This window comes from Centrocercus urophasianus, unplaced genomic scaffold (assembly GCF_019232065.1).
Source record: "Centrocercus urophasianus isolate 14NV4802_14NV808 unplaced genomic scaffold, USGS_Curo_1.0 seq_16, whole genome shotgun sequence".
NCBI lineage: Eukaryota > Metazoa > Chordata > Aves > Galliformes > Phasianidae > Centrocercus > Centrocercus urophasianus.
In genome coordinates, this window is record NW_024884711.1 from 15,203,789 (window position 1) to 15,221,489 (window position 17,701).

Sequence of the window (17,701 nt, forward strand, 5' to 3'; positions counted from 1 at the left end):
CAGATAAATGTTACTGGCCAGAAATTTGCTAGCAAAAACCACAAGCAGAGCAAAGTTTGCAGCCTAAGTGATTCCAGGGTGGGAGACCCGGTCTGCCCCACTTTTTAAATTTCCTCCTTGATAACTCTCCAGACGTAAATCAGAAAAGTTGTACTAATGAACATCTGGAAGACAGTATATAACCCTCCCGCCGCTGAAAAGTGTCACTGGCCACATTTGACAGAAGAAACAACAAATGCTGCGAGCATTTCCTCAGGCTGAACACAGCTTGTAGCAGTATTTCAAATATGCCTGTGATCTTCGAACGAGCTCTACAGGGGTATCCGCCAGTCTTGGTTTGGATATGGTTGACATTATGCGAAAGTAAATGCTCTCCTGAGACTTCAGTGAAAGCCACAGTGCCAGGGAAGCTGATCTCACAAGGCTTCCATCATCTCGGATGACAGAAGTCTCGGAAGATCAGTTAATTTTTGTCATTCTGAGCCAGAATCTCATCAGCAAAGTTCAGGAAATTTCAGAGGCATTAGATTCAAACATAAACCATCGTAGCTTTGTGGATTTTAGTCTTAAATATGAGTGTGCACCTCCTCTAAGTCCTCTGCATTTCAATAACCACATTAATACGGAAGGATTAATAATGAATATTAACTTACACTAATTTTATGTACATAAATTCAGACAGAGGCTGCATTTTCTGGAAGCAGCAGACAGAAATTCTTCTATATTTGTTTCCATTCTTCCACTGACAGATTGCATAGCCTCAAGCAAGTCAATTCACTTTTCTCTTTCAGTTCTTCAACAGACTTCAGTTATTTATCTCTCAGGAATGCTATCATAATTAACAAACTCCTTCATTAGCTACTGCACAGTTTTTTGAAAATGCCTTTTAAGCCTGTCCATGAAGAAGAGATTTACTGCCATGAGATTTTGCTTCTAGCTCTTGTGTCCCTCTTGGTAAAGGCTCTAACACCAGCCCCTCACCCTCCAGCCCATTTGCTTGTAATGAGGTGCACATGCACACCCCAAGCAGACACGAGACTGAAGGCATGGCAGCTCAAAGTGTAAAACAACTTCCATTATTTGTGGCTCTTGAATAAAGCTTGGAGAGTGAAAGCTGTACAAATTCCAAGCATAAGGCTGAAATCTATCTTTGTGAAGCAGAACTTCCCTGTAACGCAATCCGGTTTTTATTTTTATAATTTCCTTTTTCTCTGGTCTCAGTATCATAACGATTTGCTTTTAATTTGTACCAGCTCCCACTTACATCCAAGTTTACGCAAACAAAATCTTTTCTGGAAGGGAGCTCAGCACCAAACAAGTCACCCTCACTTATACAGATGCATCAGACTTAAGTTTCAGAACCTTACAACAAACACACAAGAACCAGACCCAGCAGTTCATGTGTGGGGTAGCCGATAGCTACGGCAAGCAAACATTAGGATTGTATTTCGTTTATTGCTATGGTTACAAAATCAGGGTGGACACCGGAGGGAAAGGGAGAAAAGAGAAACAAATGTACGAAGATGGTAAATCCTAGGAGGAAAGAGAGGGTGGTGGAGGAATGGGACGAAGGAGAAAGGGTGGACAGTTGGTGAGGGCGTCTGGGTGGGGGAGAGAGATCATTCAAACACCCAGCTGAATAAAGGCAAACAAAATAACAAAAATCTAAGTTCTTCTAGGGAAATAGCACCGATAAGATCACTGCAGGATACAGTGACACAAAGAAAGAAAAATGCAAGGAATTGTTACAACTTGCGCGATTCATTTGCACTCAGTGGAAGCGAGATCAAATATTCAACACGTATCCACAGCAGCTATGAGCAACTGAATCAGCTCTCTTCTCTATTTCACTTACTGAGCCACTGACAGCTTAAGAAGAATTAGTTTCTACTGAGTCTAGTTCATAATCCTGCATTTAGGCATGACGGCTACGAGGTCCTGTTTCAGTAAACAAAACAAAATATGAATAGCTTCACCCATAACGTTAATACCTTAATCCACAGCAAGGCATTCTGTCTGCAGGCAAAGCTACTGCCCAGGGAGGATTTGAAGTGTAGATCAGGAGCATGCTGAAAGCTTGGCTTTGGCGACTTACAAACGTAAGTGCCAATGTAATAGGAGATACAGTTTCAGAGCAGTGAGTTTTGTCAACAGTTTAACTATCTCTTCTTTCATGAAAACATTTCTCAGTTACTGACAGAGGAAATTCTGACAACTTTTTTTTCCTTTTTATTTATTCATTTATTTTTAATTGGAAGACTTTCTTTTGCATTTCTTCCCTCATACAGTTTTTGTTGCTCTGTTGAGAACAACATGAGAAATTGCTGCTGAGAGCTCTATGGAGAAACAACATTCTTCTTTCTGCTTAGTGATTCAGAACCCATGCTAGGAAAACTAGCCCAAAAGCAGTGTGTTTTGCTCAGTTTCAGCAATTCCTTTCCCACTCAGCTTGATATGAAAACACAGACTTCAAGCCACTTATTAGAGATAACTAAATGCTTCCAGCCAGTACTTCCTGTTGAAATATCAACAGCTGAACCTCAGTGGCCCTGGATCTCTGCACCAGCCTCTAGCCTGAAATCAGCATCAAAACCTCACAGACCTGGCCCCACTGTTTGAAACCAGCCAAAATTTCCTTCCCGAATAGTCTCATGAGCTGTCCCAAGATGTCACTGGAACAGAAACAGAATTTTTATTTCCCTGTACACCAGCAGAAATGGCTCAGCTGAGCATCATCAGGGGCAGGGATAAGAGCATACCCTGATGTTCTCCCTTTGCACCACCACAACTCACAGGCATAGAAACAGAAGTTATTTCTAAAATATCTAAGGCACCTGAGCCAGGTCTGCCTTTCCAAGGGATGGACTGGGATTTTCACAGCCACCACCTGGGACCTGGACCCTTAACTCACCTTAAATTGAATAAATTGTAGCTCTGATGACAAATGGCTAACTGTTGTTTCTTCTACCTTTTGCCTCCTTCTCTTCCCCCAGAGTTTCTCAACATTCTTAGGCAAATTAGAAGGTTCAATTAATATGAACATGTTACCAGTCTAATTATGAGCATGCTCATTACTGGTTCATTATTTTTCTTTTATGTTTTTCCTCTTACAACTGATAGACACTTTCAAGTTAATTTCCTTATCATTACTGCTCAAACTAGAAATGTGTACAAGGTAAAAACGCCAGTCTATGCAACTTCTGATATGAAAAGAACTTTTCTTCACAAGAACTGCGTGGATTCTGTTAGGAAGGCAGGCACAGCCAAAGTACACATATTACATTTTATTCAAATTTTATAAAACTATGTATCTGGCCAGGGGCAGAGGGAGGGGGAAAATGAAAAAGTGAACAGGTCAAACCAAAAACTGTATTATAAAGTCAGATTATTTTCATTGCCAGCCTGCCTCTTATGTTTCCTTTCAGAGCTCATAAATCTCTTTAGCTAAAGACCCATGCCTTACAATGTTCAGATGGAGAGGTATCGGCTCTACTGAAAAGAACTGTGGTCACATTGCTTTCCAGTGGTCTCGTGTACGCTGTTTATCTTTCACTCAGGTAACCCACATGGTATTGCACTTCCCCGTTATAAAACCTTGGATACTCTGAAACTGCAAACCAAACTGTAAGCAATATATTAAAGGAAAGGCACAGCCAACAACTCTGAGTTCCTAAAATCCTCAGCCTACCGAACCACATGTTAATATGCTACATGTACTATTCTGCATATTTTTACCATGTACACTTATAGCTATATGTTTCCTCTCCTTTCCAATGCAGTATATCTTAACACAAAATCAATGGTTGTCCTTGGTGGGCAGCATAAAGGTCTTATCCTCTCCACTGTCAATCTAAGTGGTACTGACTTAAATGTTCACTCACTCGTTTATCAGGACAGTTTTAAGGCATTAGGTGATAACTTAATTGAGAGGCACACTGTGAGAGAAACTGAGATTGTTATGATAAATTAAATCAGTTCTGGAATGTCATCTACAATATTTTAATACCTAAAGTAACGTTCTCCAGAATAAACATGAGAACAGTAAATGAGCTTCTTTGGTGGCAGCCCTATGACTTTCTATATGCCAGGTAATACAAATTAAAAAACAAATTGCTTATTATAGAAACATAAAATTAATGCAACCCATATATGTGTGTATCTGTCCATACATGTATGTCTCTAACAGGCTTACTTCCACTTCTTTCTACAAACTGATTATAGACCAATCAAGGGAGTAAAGACTTTGCTATCTATCTGCTGCTTCTGGAAAGCCTGGCATCATATGGTATCCATAATTACATTATTTGTTCATATTTATTTTAAAGAAGCACATTAAATTACACAAGTCACCAAGTAGCATTACTTCTTCATACTAAAAAGAGCTTGCATGACTCAGGTACACATGTCCACATGCGTGAGGACAGAAGGATTTGGTATCACATCTGGGTCTCCCATCCAGAGGAGCGCGTCCTGCATTCCTTCATGCAAGCACAAAGAAAACGCTGATCCCTCCGCCACAGATTTGGATGACTGATAAATCAGGCTCACACTTCCCCAGAGTTCTCCAGTTACTACAGGCACTAGCTGTGAGCAGCATAGATGGCTTCTTTCAGTGCTCAGCACATACATACTGTGATCCGTGTGTGGCCAGCCAAATAGAACATACGCAGCACTGGATTCACCATCAGTAATGGCACTAGCAGAGCCTAATGAAATTTAAAATTCCTTCCTAATGCACAATGCAATCCGGTAAGGCACTAAGAACTCTCACTTTCCACTTTAATAAAATAAAATTAAATAAAAAACCAGAATGTGCAAGCTCTTATTCTTTGAGTGAAAGTGAAATAGTTAGTAATAAGAGCAAAGATGCCTCTAATACTGATGATTCAAATTTGTAATTCATGAGTACACATACGAGAAATAATTTCATTTTAAATTTTTTATATTTTTTCACCTTCAGGTCATACAGGATATTGCTGATAGATTCATATTGTTCAAAGCACTGGAAAAATGAAGCTTTACACATTGTAGGTGTACTCACATAAAAACAAAGTGTAAAAATAAAATATAGACTACTAAAAAAATCAACCAATCCAAAAAAAAAACAACAACCAACAACAAAACCACACTAGAGAAGAAGAATGATCCTGGAGCTCTGAATTATGCCTCTTACTTTAAAGAGTTAATGTGTGTGGATTTTTTCCATCTCTGGAATAGTGGTAGAAAACCCACTGGAAGTGAATGTGCTCTGTGCTCACTACACAGTATTTTGGAACTGATGGCAATTTCTATCTGAAAGAGCCGTACGATTATATGTTAGGTTTAGGGACAAAACCTGTTTATTCAGATTAAAAAGATAATTTGCACTAATATACAGTTTCAAATATTAAAGTGCAGAATTTTCACCATACACACCACTAATTTAATCTTGTTCTTAAGTAGCCGCACATTTCCAGTAAAGAAAAAGCAGGGGGTGTGAGATGGGGGGAGTAAACTACAGAAACTTTAGTCCCAAAACAGATGCCAGTTTGGGATTTATTCAGCCAAGGAGTATTTAGCTTGGCTCAGCTTTGCTTGAGTTGAAAAAACACTTGCCTATTCCAAAAAGTTTTTAACAAGCTCTGCTGCAGATGCTGTTGCCATTTGGCATGTCACCGTCACTGTGTGGTACAGCGCAGAGAGAACTCTTGACCACAGGTTTTCCTTGGCCGGGACAGCCAGAGTTTTTGGCCATTGCTGCTCTGCTGGCCAACTGGCTGCATGTTTATGGAGTGCGGTTTTAGACGGGGTGTTAACAGAGGTTGGGTTAACAGCCTAACCCAGACCAACAGCGAGGTGAAGGCGTGACCTATCTGATCTAAGAAAACAGAGATTGTATATTTTGCTGCTTTTAACCAAGAGTCTCATGCATGCACCATGCCTAGAGACAAGAAGATATTTTTCTTTGCCTCAGGATAGATGACAACATTAAAAGCTGTACCAAACATTCAAAGTAGAAATATATAAAAACATGTGGTTGCTTAATCTTTGTCAGCTTGATTTCATTCTCTCACTTATGACAATTTTACCTTGGCATAACGCCACTGAAAGAAGTTCAGTGAAATCACTCTTATTTTCCACTACAATGAGATATCTTGAGAGGATAAAAACTCTACAGAGTTAAACTGCAAACCTCTGTCCTCGTGTTTCTACTAGCCAGTAAATTGCAGCTCCGAAACTAGAAAAGCCTATGCGTTTCAACACTAAGTCCCAGGTTATCAGTGCCAAATTCCTCAACGAAAGTGCATATAAAACTGAAGAACACTTGCCACTTGTAGCTTAGTTTACCTACATTAATCCTATATCTCTGCATACATCTGAGAAGCCTTGACCTCAATATATGCATTTTGAAAAACACTGTGACATTTAGATCCCATCAGTAAGTTACTTTAGTCTGAATTCTGGTCATTCTTTCTGATGGGAACACCTTTGTTGTAATTAAGCAAAAGAGAATACTGTGTTTTTACATATGTCATTTGGTCTTTTTTTCTAACTCTAGTATTACATTGACACACTATGTGCTAACCTGCAAAAAAACAAGGACTACATACATTCTACTCTCCACATCAGACACCTTTTACATCACCGCTGACTGGGAATTTTCTTCAAGCTAAGTCTTGGAGTACAGACACCACCAGAGAACCAGCCAGATCACTCGCTTAAATTCCACTAATGTGCACCAAAAATCCCATTTAGCACGGTTCAGATCAGAGAGCCCACTCTTTAATTCGGTTGTCTCACTGAGTTCAGCTAGGACTGGTAACATCTTGAAAGTTCATATACTAAACTGACACAAAGGCAATTTACTGCAGCGTATTAAAAAGAGTGTAACGTATGACTAAGAATGAAGTAAGCAGTGTCTGGCTACATCCCCCACTGTCTGGGTAGCCAGTGTGCAGGAGGAGTATAAGAAAACAAAATAATTTCAAAAAATTTTCCATTTTACCATTTTGGCTTCTGAATGCATTGGGGGGACTTGAGGTGAAGCACAAGGGTTGTTGAGGTTTGGCCCCTGCATTCCCATGATGTTGGAGTTCATTGACATTTGTCGCTCCATCTTTTAAAAGAAACAGAAAAAAAGAAAGGTTTCAAAGTGTCTACAGACATTTGCAAGAATTTATGCCCGGTTTCTACTTAAATGGACTCAGCTTTATTTCTTCAAGTCAAGACTGGAAAAATAACAATCTGTGTCGTGAATTGCATGTGTGTATGCACTCAGGCGTGTGTTTCATCAGAGTCGGCCCTGACAACTCATAGCCAATTATAAGGAAAAGGATTCTTTACTAAACAAATGTAGCAGACACCCCGGGTTTGTGCTTTTTTGTAATGATTTTCTTCCTTTCAGTATAACAACACTCGGAGTTAAGTGGTTTTAAAAGCATCACTGTATAAAGCTGTGGCTTCTTCTGTCAGTGCAGTGCAACTTAGCCTGTTAAAAACATAAATAAAAATCTACAATCTTGAGTATATGGAAAATGAATTGGCTCATTTTCCTCCACTCAGATTGACCAGCTGAGTCAAAGCTGAGAGGACTTTTCCATATGTCTTGTACGGGAAGCTTTCATGTACTGCTGACGCAGCAAAAAAACAAAGCAGAACTCCTTCTGGCTATGCAGAGCACTTTCTGCAAGTTAAATTCACCATTTGAGTGAGGGACACAGTTTTCAATTGAAACCTAATGTCAGTAAGGTCTGGATAAAATAATTTCCTATAGTGCTATCCCTCAAAATACTGCTGTTATATAACTGGTCTTCACCCAGAAGGGTCAAGGTGACAAGTACTGTTACATTGCTGCTTTCAGGCAGGTGCTGCATCATCCTGCCTCAACTTGGCTAATTTTTGAATCGTCAGCTCATGGAAGAAAGCAGTTCGTGGAGCTTCCTGAGCTATTCCAGATAGGGGAGCTACTTTTTGTGCACCATGATCAGGTAGTGACTCTCATTGTCCGTGACCTCAGCACAAATGGGTGCTGGTCACCTGCAGGATAAACCCCAGTACCCAATTCCCACTGGCTCTACGGTAGGTCATAACACTGTCTGCAAGACAGAAGCAGTCCCCACAGTGACCTTGTCCAAATTCCCTTTGGAAGGCTGTGGACAGTAGGAATCATGTCTGAGAGGTTCTCACCTGTTTCTGTGCAAGAACAGCAGCTCAAAGAGCTCCCCAGCAGTAACCCAATGTCCTGAGCTTACCCTAAATTGGGATTTTTGCTCCATTTCAGGTTCATCAGTAGTTATGCCCAAAAAAACCCTAAAAATCAGAACTGTCTACAGTGGCATTTCTTACACTTCTGGGCTGAACTTCCTGGTCGATGCTCCAGAAGAATGTTATTGGTAAGTTACTAATTTACAGCTTATTAACTACTGCTCACATAGCAGCCAACCTGAATCTTCTTACCCTCAGAATGTCCCCCTTGCCTCAGAAGTGCCAGAACAAGCAGCACTTGCCTCTCACTCATATCTGCTTACTTTCAGGTTGCCCTCTAAACTGAACATTATGTCATGAAGCAGAAACTTCTCACACACTCCTCTCTTCCCCAGGCCTCTTTACTCATTTTCATCCCTTATCTACCCAAATGTCTTATACTGAAAGGGCTGTTAAAATTGAGGGTAGGTTACCACTCCTGAAAAGGATTACTTCTGAGTTTGTTAGCATAACTCATGCACACAACTTTTCCAGTTTTGTCTGACTTCAGTAGAATCTTTTTGTTCCAGCACAGACATACTGATCTCACAAACATGACCAAGTGTGAGAACCAGAAACTGTAGTATCATGTAAACTGTTTCTAATCGCTCTCACACTAATTAACATTCCATTAACTGCATAAGAAATGCTCTTGTGCAATACAAAGCACAGAAAATGGTCCAGCTTCTGCAGCTTATTTAGCTCATTACACTCTCATTTTTTATTTATTTATTTATTTATTGACAATTCGACACTTTCACCTCTTCATAGGCTGAAACAAAATGAAAACAAACACTGCCATAACCACTAATACTACTAATAAAAAACCAACAAAACTTACAGGCATGAGTACAGCAGAAGATCCGGGCATAGTAGGGTTGGGCAGGGTGCCAGGCATAGAGGCTGGCATAGGCTGTCTTTGTCGGTTGTGTAGATGCAATAGTGAAGACAGAGAACCTGGAACAGGCCTAGGAGAAAAGGAAAGAAAACTGTCATGGGCTACAGAGACTAAAACAAGCCTTACACTGTCAGCCACTGATGGGAAAAGACAATTCTAGACAAGCAGGCACAGGTAAGCCAGTCCAGCATTTTCCTCTCCTGCACAAATCAGTAGGACAGAAAGATTTCAAGAAACAGATGATTCACACTCCCCTTGCTATATATTGGTTAAAGAACTGGTACAGTTCATCTGAGAGAGCACGAATATAATCCTAACAGCAGGCCTGAGCCTTTGCACCTCTGCATCTCACAATGGTCAGTACAAGATTTTTACTGATAAAACACGATAATTTCCTTGTGAGCTACATTAGTATGTTCCTGCAAATTCTACCCCCAGTAATGAAAATATTTGGAAGATCACCTCGCAGACCATGACAGAAAATTTAGCACACATATTAATTTTGAAGCTTTATCACTTGTAAATAAAATATTCCAAAACGAGTATGTCATTTCATCTCTTGACATTCTCTCTTGTAAAATTCTACCAAGCATTCGCTCCAAAGCAAGGTCCAGTTAGAATGCCACCAGAACACAGAAATGGGTGCTGAGAGAGTAGGGAAGAAAGAAAATTAGTAAAATTAATCAGTAAAATTTCATTCAGATTAACTACATTTAAAGGTAAAAAGGAAAGAACATAAAAAATCAGAGTGAGATATTTTGGCAGAAGGAGTTTAACAGATTTAGAAATATATTTTTTAAGTACAGCAGAGGGAAAAAGTACATGTAGGCCTATTAACATAGAAGAACCATAAAATTAATGGATTAAAGAAAGCTGGGACTGCTATTTAAACATGTTAAAGTTGCACAGAGTAGAACACTCTGCATTGTCATACACTGCTTACACTGTTCATTAGACAAGAGATAATCCTAAAGGTACAGGAAGGAACAGGGAGAAGAGGACAAAACTGGGCAGTTCGAAGAGCCTCTACAGGGGGGAGCAAGGGAAGAGTCTGAAGATGTTTGGAATCTCTGAATATCAGGGATTTTTCACCCTTGGCAAAAGCATCTTTTGCCTCAGAGACAAAACTACATCTAGCCAGAAAAGCCTCAGACTCAGGCTGGGCTGGTCAGGAAAGCGGAGTCAACCTCAGAGCTGCAAAGGGAAGCCCACTTCTCCCACTTAACTGAACGACACCACACCCAACCATGGGGCTTCTTGCACTTTCAATTGTAAGCAACACTGGAAACCATGAATGGATACACCTCTCTTCTGACATTAGCTGTCCTGCCATTTATCTAGTAACAAGCAAAGAGGCCAAAGCTGTAAGCAATGGCATTCAGACATCCCAAATGGAAGAAACCATAGCCAGCCTCCCAAAACTGGTGCCTGTCTCATGGAAATATCAGCTTCCTCTGCAGGCCTCATCCTCTCCTGCCAGGAGTTCAAACCTCCCAACTTCACTTGCCCAAAGCTCCCCGCTATTTCCCATCCCTGGATTTTCAGTTCTTCAATCCTCCTCTCTTAAAGCTCGCTCTCTCCCAGAAGCATTTCAACCCTAACAATGCCACCTCCGAGTCCTTGTCCTGCCCATTCCCTTGCACCAGACACCCTTGTGTCCCACCCCTCTGTCCTCAGCTGCCCTTCCCTTGGCAGCTGCAAATCATGAACCCATCCTTTTGTCTTGTTTCTCCATGAAGAGAAGAAGCCTGTGTTTTCAAGGATGTTTAAAAAATCCTTCCAGACACATACAGTACTTATTCAGAAGAAAAAAAAAAAACCAAACACACAAAAGTAACAAAAGTAGCTTACATACAGACAAAAAGCTCTCCCTGGTTATCTACTGGAGGAACATGATGTGCATTACATCTTCATACACCCGAAGACATTCAAGACAGTGTCTCCCAAATATGTGATATAAACCCATGAGGGGTGTGTGTGCAAGAAGTGCTGTCATCAAATGCAGATCACCTTATGGGCGAAGGAACACTATGGCCTGTCATCGCATCACTGAGCCGGGGGTGTTGTGTAGGTAGTGTAGGTGGAATGGGTGCTGTGCAGGAAAAAGAGCTCAGAAGATAAAGAACACAGTCCCCAACCTATCCTACTCTCCAACTAAAACGCAGCTGCTCCCTGCACCAGCACTCATTTGAGTAAAGGGGGCAACAAATAATTAGGACAGGGTCAGAAAAGTAGATTCAGTGACAGGCTAGGGAAAGAGGGAAAGGAGGAAAACTCCAGTCTGAATGTAAGAAAGATATCAGATTTGCTACAATCCCTGCTGGGAACGAGCCTTGTGCTTCCTCCCAAGGATGGCAAACAAGGAGAAGGGATAGTGCTGTTGTACTGCCACACGGGTCCACTAGCTGAGACACAGCCTACAGGGAACTGCGCTGGGTAACAGGAGGAAAACATCATTAAAATATCACTTGAGTTTTCATGTGACCAAAGTAAAACAAATGCCATGACAACAGCCCCCTCCTCACTTAATCATTCAGAGACTGTTCCACATACGGATCTTTTGTACAATTCACTGGTTTCGTAATAACCTTAGGTGTTAGGCTGCTTGACAGAAACTTAGCTTTGCCTGACCTACGTAATTTGCACACATGATTCTCAAGGGACTGCACAGTTTGAGTCTTGCTTAAATATGCTACAGAGCCAAAAACATTTCCAAAATTGCTTTAATGAGTTTGGGAATATGGGACTCGGGCAAAAGGGAATTATTAGTATTTATTAAAATGGCAAGGAAGGTTCTTCTCTGTCCCCAGTTTCACCTTCAGAGCTGCCTTGCTTTGGGGGTCTGCATATGCTTTACACTCAGCTAGAGAAAAAAAAAAAAAATCCTGTACTTCAGGTATTTCTTTTTGCTAAACTACAGATTTGCTCCCAAGTGTGTTTTTGCAAAGAGCTGCAGAGCAGTCAGAGAAACCCCGTGCTTCAAAGTTGACTTCCTTGTTGAAAAGTCTGCACCACTCCTGCCATCAGTAAAAGCGCTACATAATGCACACCAGGCTCAGATCTCCATTGGGGCAGCCTGACATTGGCACTGCTCACAGATACTTCTGTTGCTTCCACACTGAGCACAGGTCATTGATTAATATGCACTCCTATTGCACTGTGAGCTCAGGGAACATTTGTGGCAGAGAACCTATACATACACAGGCTGAGAAACTCAATTTGTCTAGTTCTAAGACATTTCTTCATCTTCTAAGGACAACACAATCGCTTTTGTTGTTGCTCTCTAACCTGCAGCAAAGAGTGTCAGTCAGAGCTTGTAATTGTTACTTAATGTTGGATACATCGACTGCTTCTCTCTTCACAAATGCTGAGAAGATGCATCATGCAGCCTGCAGCCTGTCCATCAATACTGCTGACTGAAGGGTTTTAATTCCTTGGCACATATGCAGCCAAATAAATAGGGTCGCTGGGCAAACAGCCCACAGATAAAGGATGGATAAAATAGAGAACTGGCAAGCACTCAACCTCACTGAAAAACTGGCCATCTGTGGGGTTTTTCCCAACTTTTAAGAATTTTCATCTTGTTCCCACAGGATCCTGCTGTTGGACACAATGGGATCTCAGTCAGGACTTGTATGCCATCTCTTTGGGCCTGGATGGATATCTGTACGGTGGCTTAGTAGAATACCACATGTTGCTGCTCTAACTGACCGTGTTGGCTCTCCTCCCTCTGCACAGTTGTGCTAACACTGTGACTCATCTCTGCTAACATTTAAGCAGATGGGCGGTACCCTGCTAAGCTATGGTGACTCGACCGTGTTCTATCATATGACTCTATCCAACAATTAAAGATAAATCCACTAATGTAACCAAATATTCACGTTATATGCTTTGCTATGGGCCTTCTTGATTAATACCAAATATTCTGTCTGCTATGACGCAACTCCTCTCTGACCCAGTATTCTAGATCATCAGATGACTTAACACTACATTTGTCTATTAAAAGACCAGGCTTCCTTTAACTTGTATTCATCAAGGATAATTTCTGCAGATGACAATTTGGTGCTGAGCTCTCATGAGATTAGGTCAGTACTGACACAGATCATTCAGGCCAATGTGCAGAGGGCGAATGCTATTTAAAGCCATCACTGCCATATGTTTTCTATTAAGACAGAGCATTCACGGTCAGTGGGTCTTACCACGCCCCCTCTCCCACTCCTTACTCTCCTGCATGTAGCATTTATGCAAGGTCAGCAAGAATAGCTACACCACCACCCAGCTTGTTCCAGCATACCTAGCTCTTCATTGGAAAAAAAAGAGCCATACGCATCTGGAGGTGCATTTGACCAAATGAACTCCTCTCTTGATTTTCGATGGCCTCCAGACCCAGCCAGCTCATACAGAAGAGCCCATAAGTGGCTGGCTGTGCTGTGGCAATTTGCCACGTTGGGACAGCATTGGCTCAGGGATTTCTGCACCACACTCGTTACACAACACAGACTTGCCCAGACTTCGATTTTTTTTTATATATACATATGTATATATATACATAATTATTACAACAGTGCCTGGAAGTCTTGATGTAGAAGCCAAAGTGAGGTTCTGCCCCAAGATACTTTAAGATAAAGGATAAAATGGGGGATAAAAAATGGAAGCAACAGAGAAACATGGGACATTAAGGCAGCAATGGCTTACTATGATCAATACAATTATGAACAATCACTGTACATCAGCATCCTAGGTCCATTCAAGGTATGTCACTATGTGCATGTGGTTTGGGCTGCCTTTGGGAAGAAGCACCCAAGCTGAGAATGAGTGCTGTTGGCAATGGTCAAGACTCTGAATGTCTCATGGACCACTGGCTACCATTACCATAACATTTTTCACTGGTAAACAGTAAATTCACTGAAGCACGTGGTTCTACAGACCAGCTGCAGACCACTTCCACAGCAGCTATTGAGGGCAGAGTAGCTAACCTGAACATGGTCTCCTATATTTGAAAAATTAGCCAGAGGGCAAAGAGGTGGAGGGGTGTTTTAACTCGAGAGAAGTGTACTGAGTAGAGGAATTGACTCACCTACAGCTTCTGCTGCTATGTGATTCACTACCATTACTTTAGTTTATCAATCCAGCTATGGCTTTCCTCATATGTGGTCCATCATTTGAGATGTATTCTCCCCCAGAAAATACCACAGCTCTAATTTCAGTGTATTCATTTGTCATTCAGAGTAGGAAAGCAAAAACAAAAGCAAAGGAAAGCAAGAACAAAGCTTTAGACAAGTATTTGGAATATCTTGCATAGTTCCAGGGACCTCACCTGACCTGCCATATCCCACGTTTAACAACTATTTAATCACAGAATCATCAGAGAGCCAAGTTTTCCAAGAAATAGGAGCCTTATGTCACCAGTTGTTTTTTTGTGTGTGTTTTTTTTTTTTTTCCAGAGAGCCAAATCATGCTCAAGAGAGAAGAAAACTGGCACCTAAAATTAATGGATCATTGCCAACCTAGTAAAGATCCTTGTTTGTATTTCTCAGACAATTCAGACATCTACATGATGTGGGCAGATTATTATTATCAGGAGCAGACATTTATACTGTGGTGGTGCCCAAAGGTCCCAGCTGGGACCAGGACCCCATTGAGCCTGGCACTGTGCAAACACAGATAAGCGACAATTCTTACACAGCATGTTTACAATCTAGAGACACAAAACAGATGAAAAGTTGAAGACAGAGACAGAACATGGAAGCGAATAAATATGCTAGAGAGTTGGAGACAGTTTAGTGGCACTCCTCTGGTTGTTTTATTGTTTCTTTGTATGTTTTTTTATTTAACTCGTATAAGCTCAGATATGTTAGGGCTGAGGAAGTTTGTAAGAGGAAGGGAGTAACTAAGATTGAGACACGGGAAGGGCAATACTCCAGAGAGGGAAAACCGTGGCTTATAACTTTGATGACTTTGCAATGCTTCTGTAGAGATTTTTCAACAGTATATATATGTTTCTAAATAGGTGTTACCTTAAGGATTTTCCCAAGGTTGGAGAAGAAGAGATGTCAGCCTGAGAAACTAGCTGATGTTAAATACACTGGCAAAGGGAAAGTGATGCCTGACGCTGTAATGAGAAGCTGGAGGAGTGAGATAAGATAAGACTAAGCTGTGAAAATGCTTAAAGACAAGAAGCTTCATTCAGAAGTAAAGAGAAAGTCAGCTTAAGTGTTTGAGGAGAGCTGGCACAAGTAAGGTAACAAGCCGTACTTTGTCACAGAGGTAGAAGGAATGCAGTAATGGGCAGCCATATGAAATGATATGTACATAGTCAAAAGCCAGAAAAGAGATGTTTCTTCTCAGTTCATGTATTCTTTGATGTCATGTGAGTAGGTGTTCAATGGGAACAAAGTAACTCCATCAGAAATGCATTCTTGCTCAATAGTTCTAATCCAAAGGGACAGAACATCTAACTGATGGGAAAGAGGAAAGCAGTAAAAATAAATAAATAAAGAATGGATGTATGTATAGGAAGATACAAGAAATCTGTGCAAAAATGCCTCCAAAATATGCTAAGAATGCTGTACTTTTCACCTGAGCCTGCAGGAGAGAAGCCCCTCAAATCAGTAGCCCCACTGCTGTAATGTGGCCCAAACTCTGTTTAAGGATTTAGTCAATGATGAAACTTGCCTTCAGAAACTCCAATTGCATTAACACCACCTACATTTCCTGAACACATGCTCAAGGAACCTCTGCAAATTAAGCGTAAGTAGAAGGACCAGCAGGTCCTTGGAAGCCTCAGAGAACCCATTAACATTTGCCTTTTGGCTCTCACAGGTCTTAGAAACTGCTGGTTTCAATCTTCCTTTCCCTCTAAATATTTCACTGGGTCTTATTGCCTGACCCATTACAAGAAAAATAAGAAAAGCTAGAATGGTTTCTTAGACTACAGCCTCCTGTAGTCTACAAGAAGTTTATGTTCCACACAATGTTATGCGCACAGCTGGAACTCACAAATGATACGTGGAGGATAATGACACGGTTAAAGCAAAACAAGGAAAGACAGTGGAAGGCAGGTTTGAGGGATTATAAAGAGCTACCTCATATAAAAACATATTCTTGTAATAAAAAAAAAACACGGGATAAAAACAAAAAACCTGCAGCACAAACATGGCAGAACACTTAATCATGAAGGCAAGCCACAATGCCAGACCAATCCCATTGCTATCACGTTCTCCCAGCTCAAGAGGACCAAAACCTTAGTTCTTCAGGAAAATAAACGACTCTGTATCACCACAAATAAAAGTGAATTGGTTTTCATTGAAGAAAAAAGGTGGTAGTAATACTGAAAAGGCAGGTAATGGCAGCTGACCTAAAAACAGGAATAATAGCAGCAATAAAACTTGCACAGACGCTTTCTAATATGTCTGTTCTTTTTAAGGATAAGGCTTAAGGCTCCAGCCTGGAAAATTCATGAAAACTTGAAAATGTAAAGTTCATTGAGAAAAAATATCACCAGATTAAAAGACTGCAAAGAGTCCTATCCCCAGCATCCAAACAAAAGTGAAGTGACAACTGAGCACCATGCAACTGCTTGCCAGGTTGCTATGCAAAGGTGTCAGAGCCTTCTTTGCTCAACTGACTGCAGGAGCTGGACATTCACAGACACTTCCCAGCAGTGCAAATGGCTTTTACTCAACTTTCGTAACTCTGCATGTGAAAAGGATAATACGTCACAAAAAGGATGATGAAAAAATGCCTTTTAATATTACTGGGTTGAGAGAGTACTTGGAGAGCTCTTAGTGGGTACTGCGTACCAGCAGATTCCAACAATGAAAATACAGCAAAACAAATCATTAAATTTCTGTTTCTATTCACACTTATTATTCAGAGCAGTGAAATGTAATTGAAATAGTACGATAAAAGTTCCTTGCAAACCCTGCTTTATAATAAAAATGAAAAAAAGAATCTTTTTGAAGTGACTATTTTTCCCTTCTTTTTTTTTTAGTTCCTTTTTTAAAAAAAAAGAAACTTCCCAAACAAAGCAGAATTTTGTGTCTGAAAATAAGATGGTGAATTACAGCAGAGTCACGAAAACAAAGAACCAACAGTTTCTCCAGTGCAGGCTTGTTACCATGAGCTAATAATTCCAGACTTTAAGCAAGCTGAGCCTCTTTTTTAATAACTGCATGCCTCTAGGCAAAGTATTTCTACTAAAACTTATTGAGGCATGGAACAGGGCAAGGTGTGTGAGCTAATGTTGGATTGTTCGGTTACTAAACCAACTCCTATAGCAATGAGTCTGCTCTGAACTGACAGATTATTTCTCTGTATGCACTTGTATAAACACACTGCTTAAGGTCGAAATCTGTGTAAGCTTTCTTTTCAATTAAAATGTCAAAGATGACAGCACTTGTTTTCACTGTCCTCAACAGAATGATGGATGCTGCAGCAGCAGTTTTATGCCTCTGTGTTCCAGAGATGTTTGCCTGCTTGAGTGTCTAAGAAAGATGCACTTGCTGATCTTCTCATTCATCGTCAGGCAGAAAGGACTACTTGAAAATTTTATGCTCTGCATGGCTTAACATCTTGTGA

The 17,701-nt window shown here is 40.7% G+C and overlaps 1 protein-coding gene across 2 annotated transcripts in view; it reads right to left on the reverse strand.

Annotated features, from left to right (window-relative positions):
* Nucleotides 1-17,701, reverse strand: part of CREB5 (cAMP responsive element binding protein 5) — a 238,651-nt gene that overhangs the window by 56,603 nt on the left and 164,347 nt on the right. For both annotated transcript variants that reach the window (XM_042817066.1, XM_042817065.1), the window contains 2 exons: nt 9,065-9,191; nt 6,986-7,096 (listed from right to left, as the gene is read on the reverse strand). In XM_042817066.1, the coding sequence (XP_042673000.1) occupies nt 6,986-7,096; nt 9,065-9,191 (238 nt within the window). The remainder of the gene's footprint in view (nt 1-6,985; nt 7,097-9,064; nt 9,192-17,701) is intronic.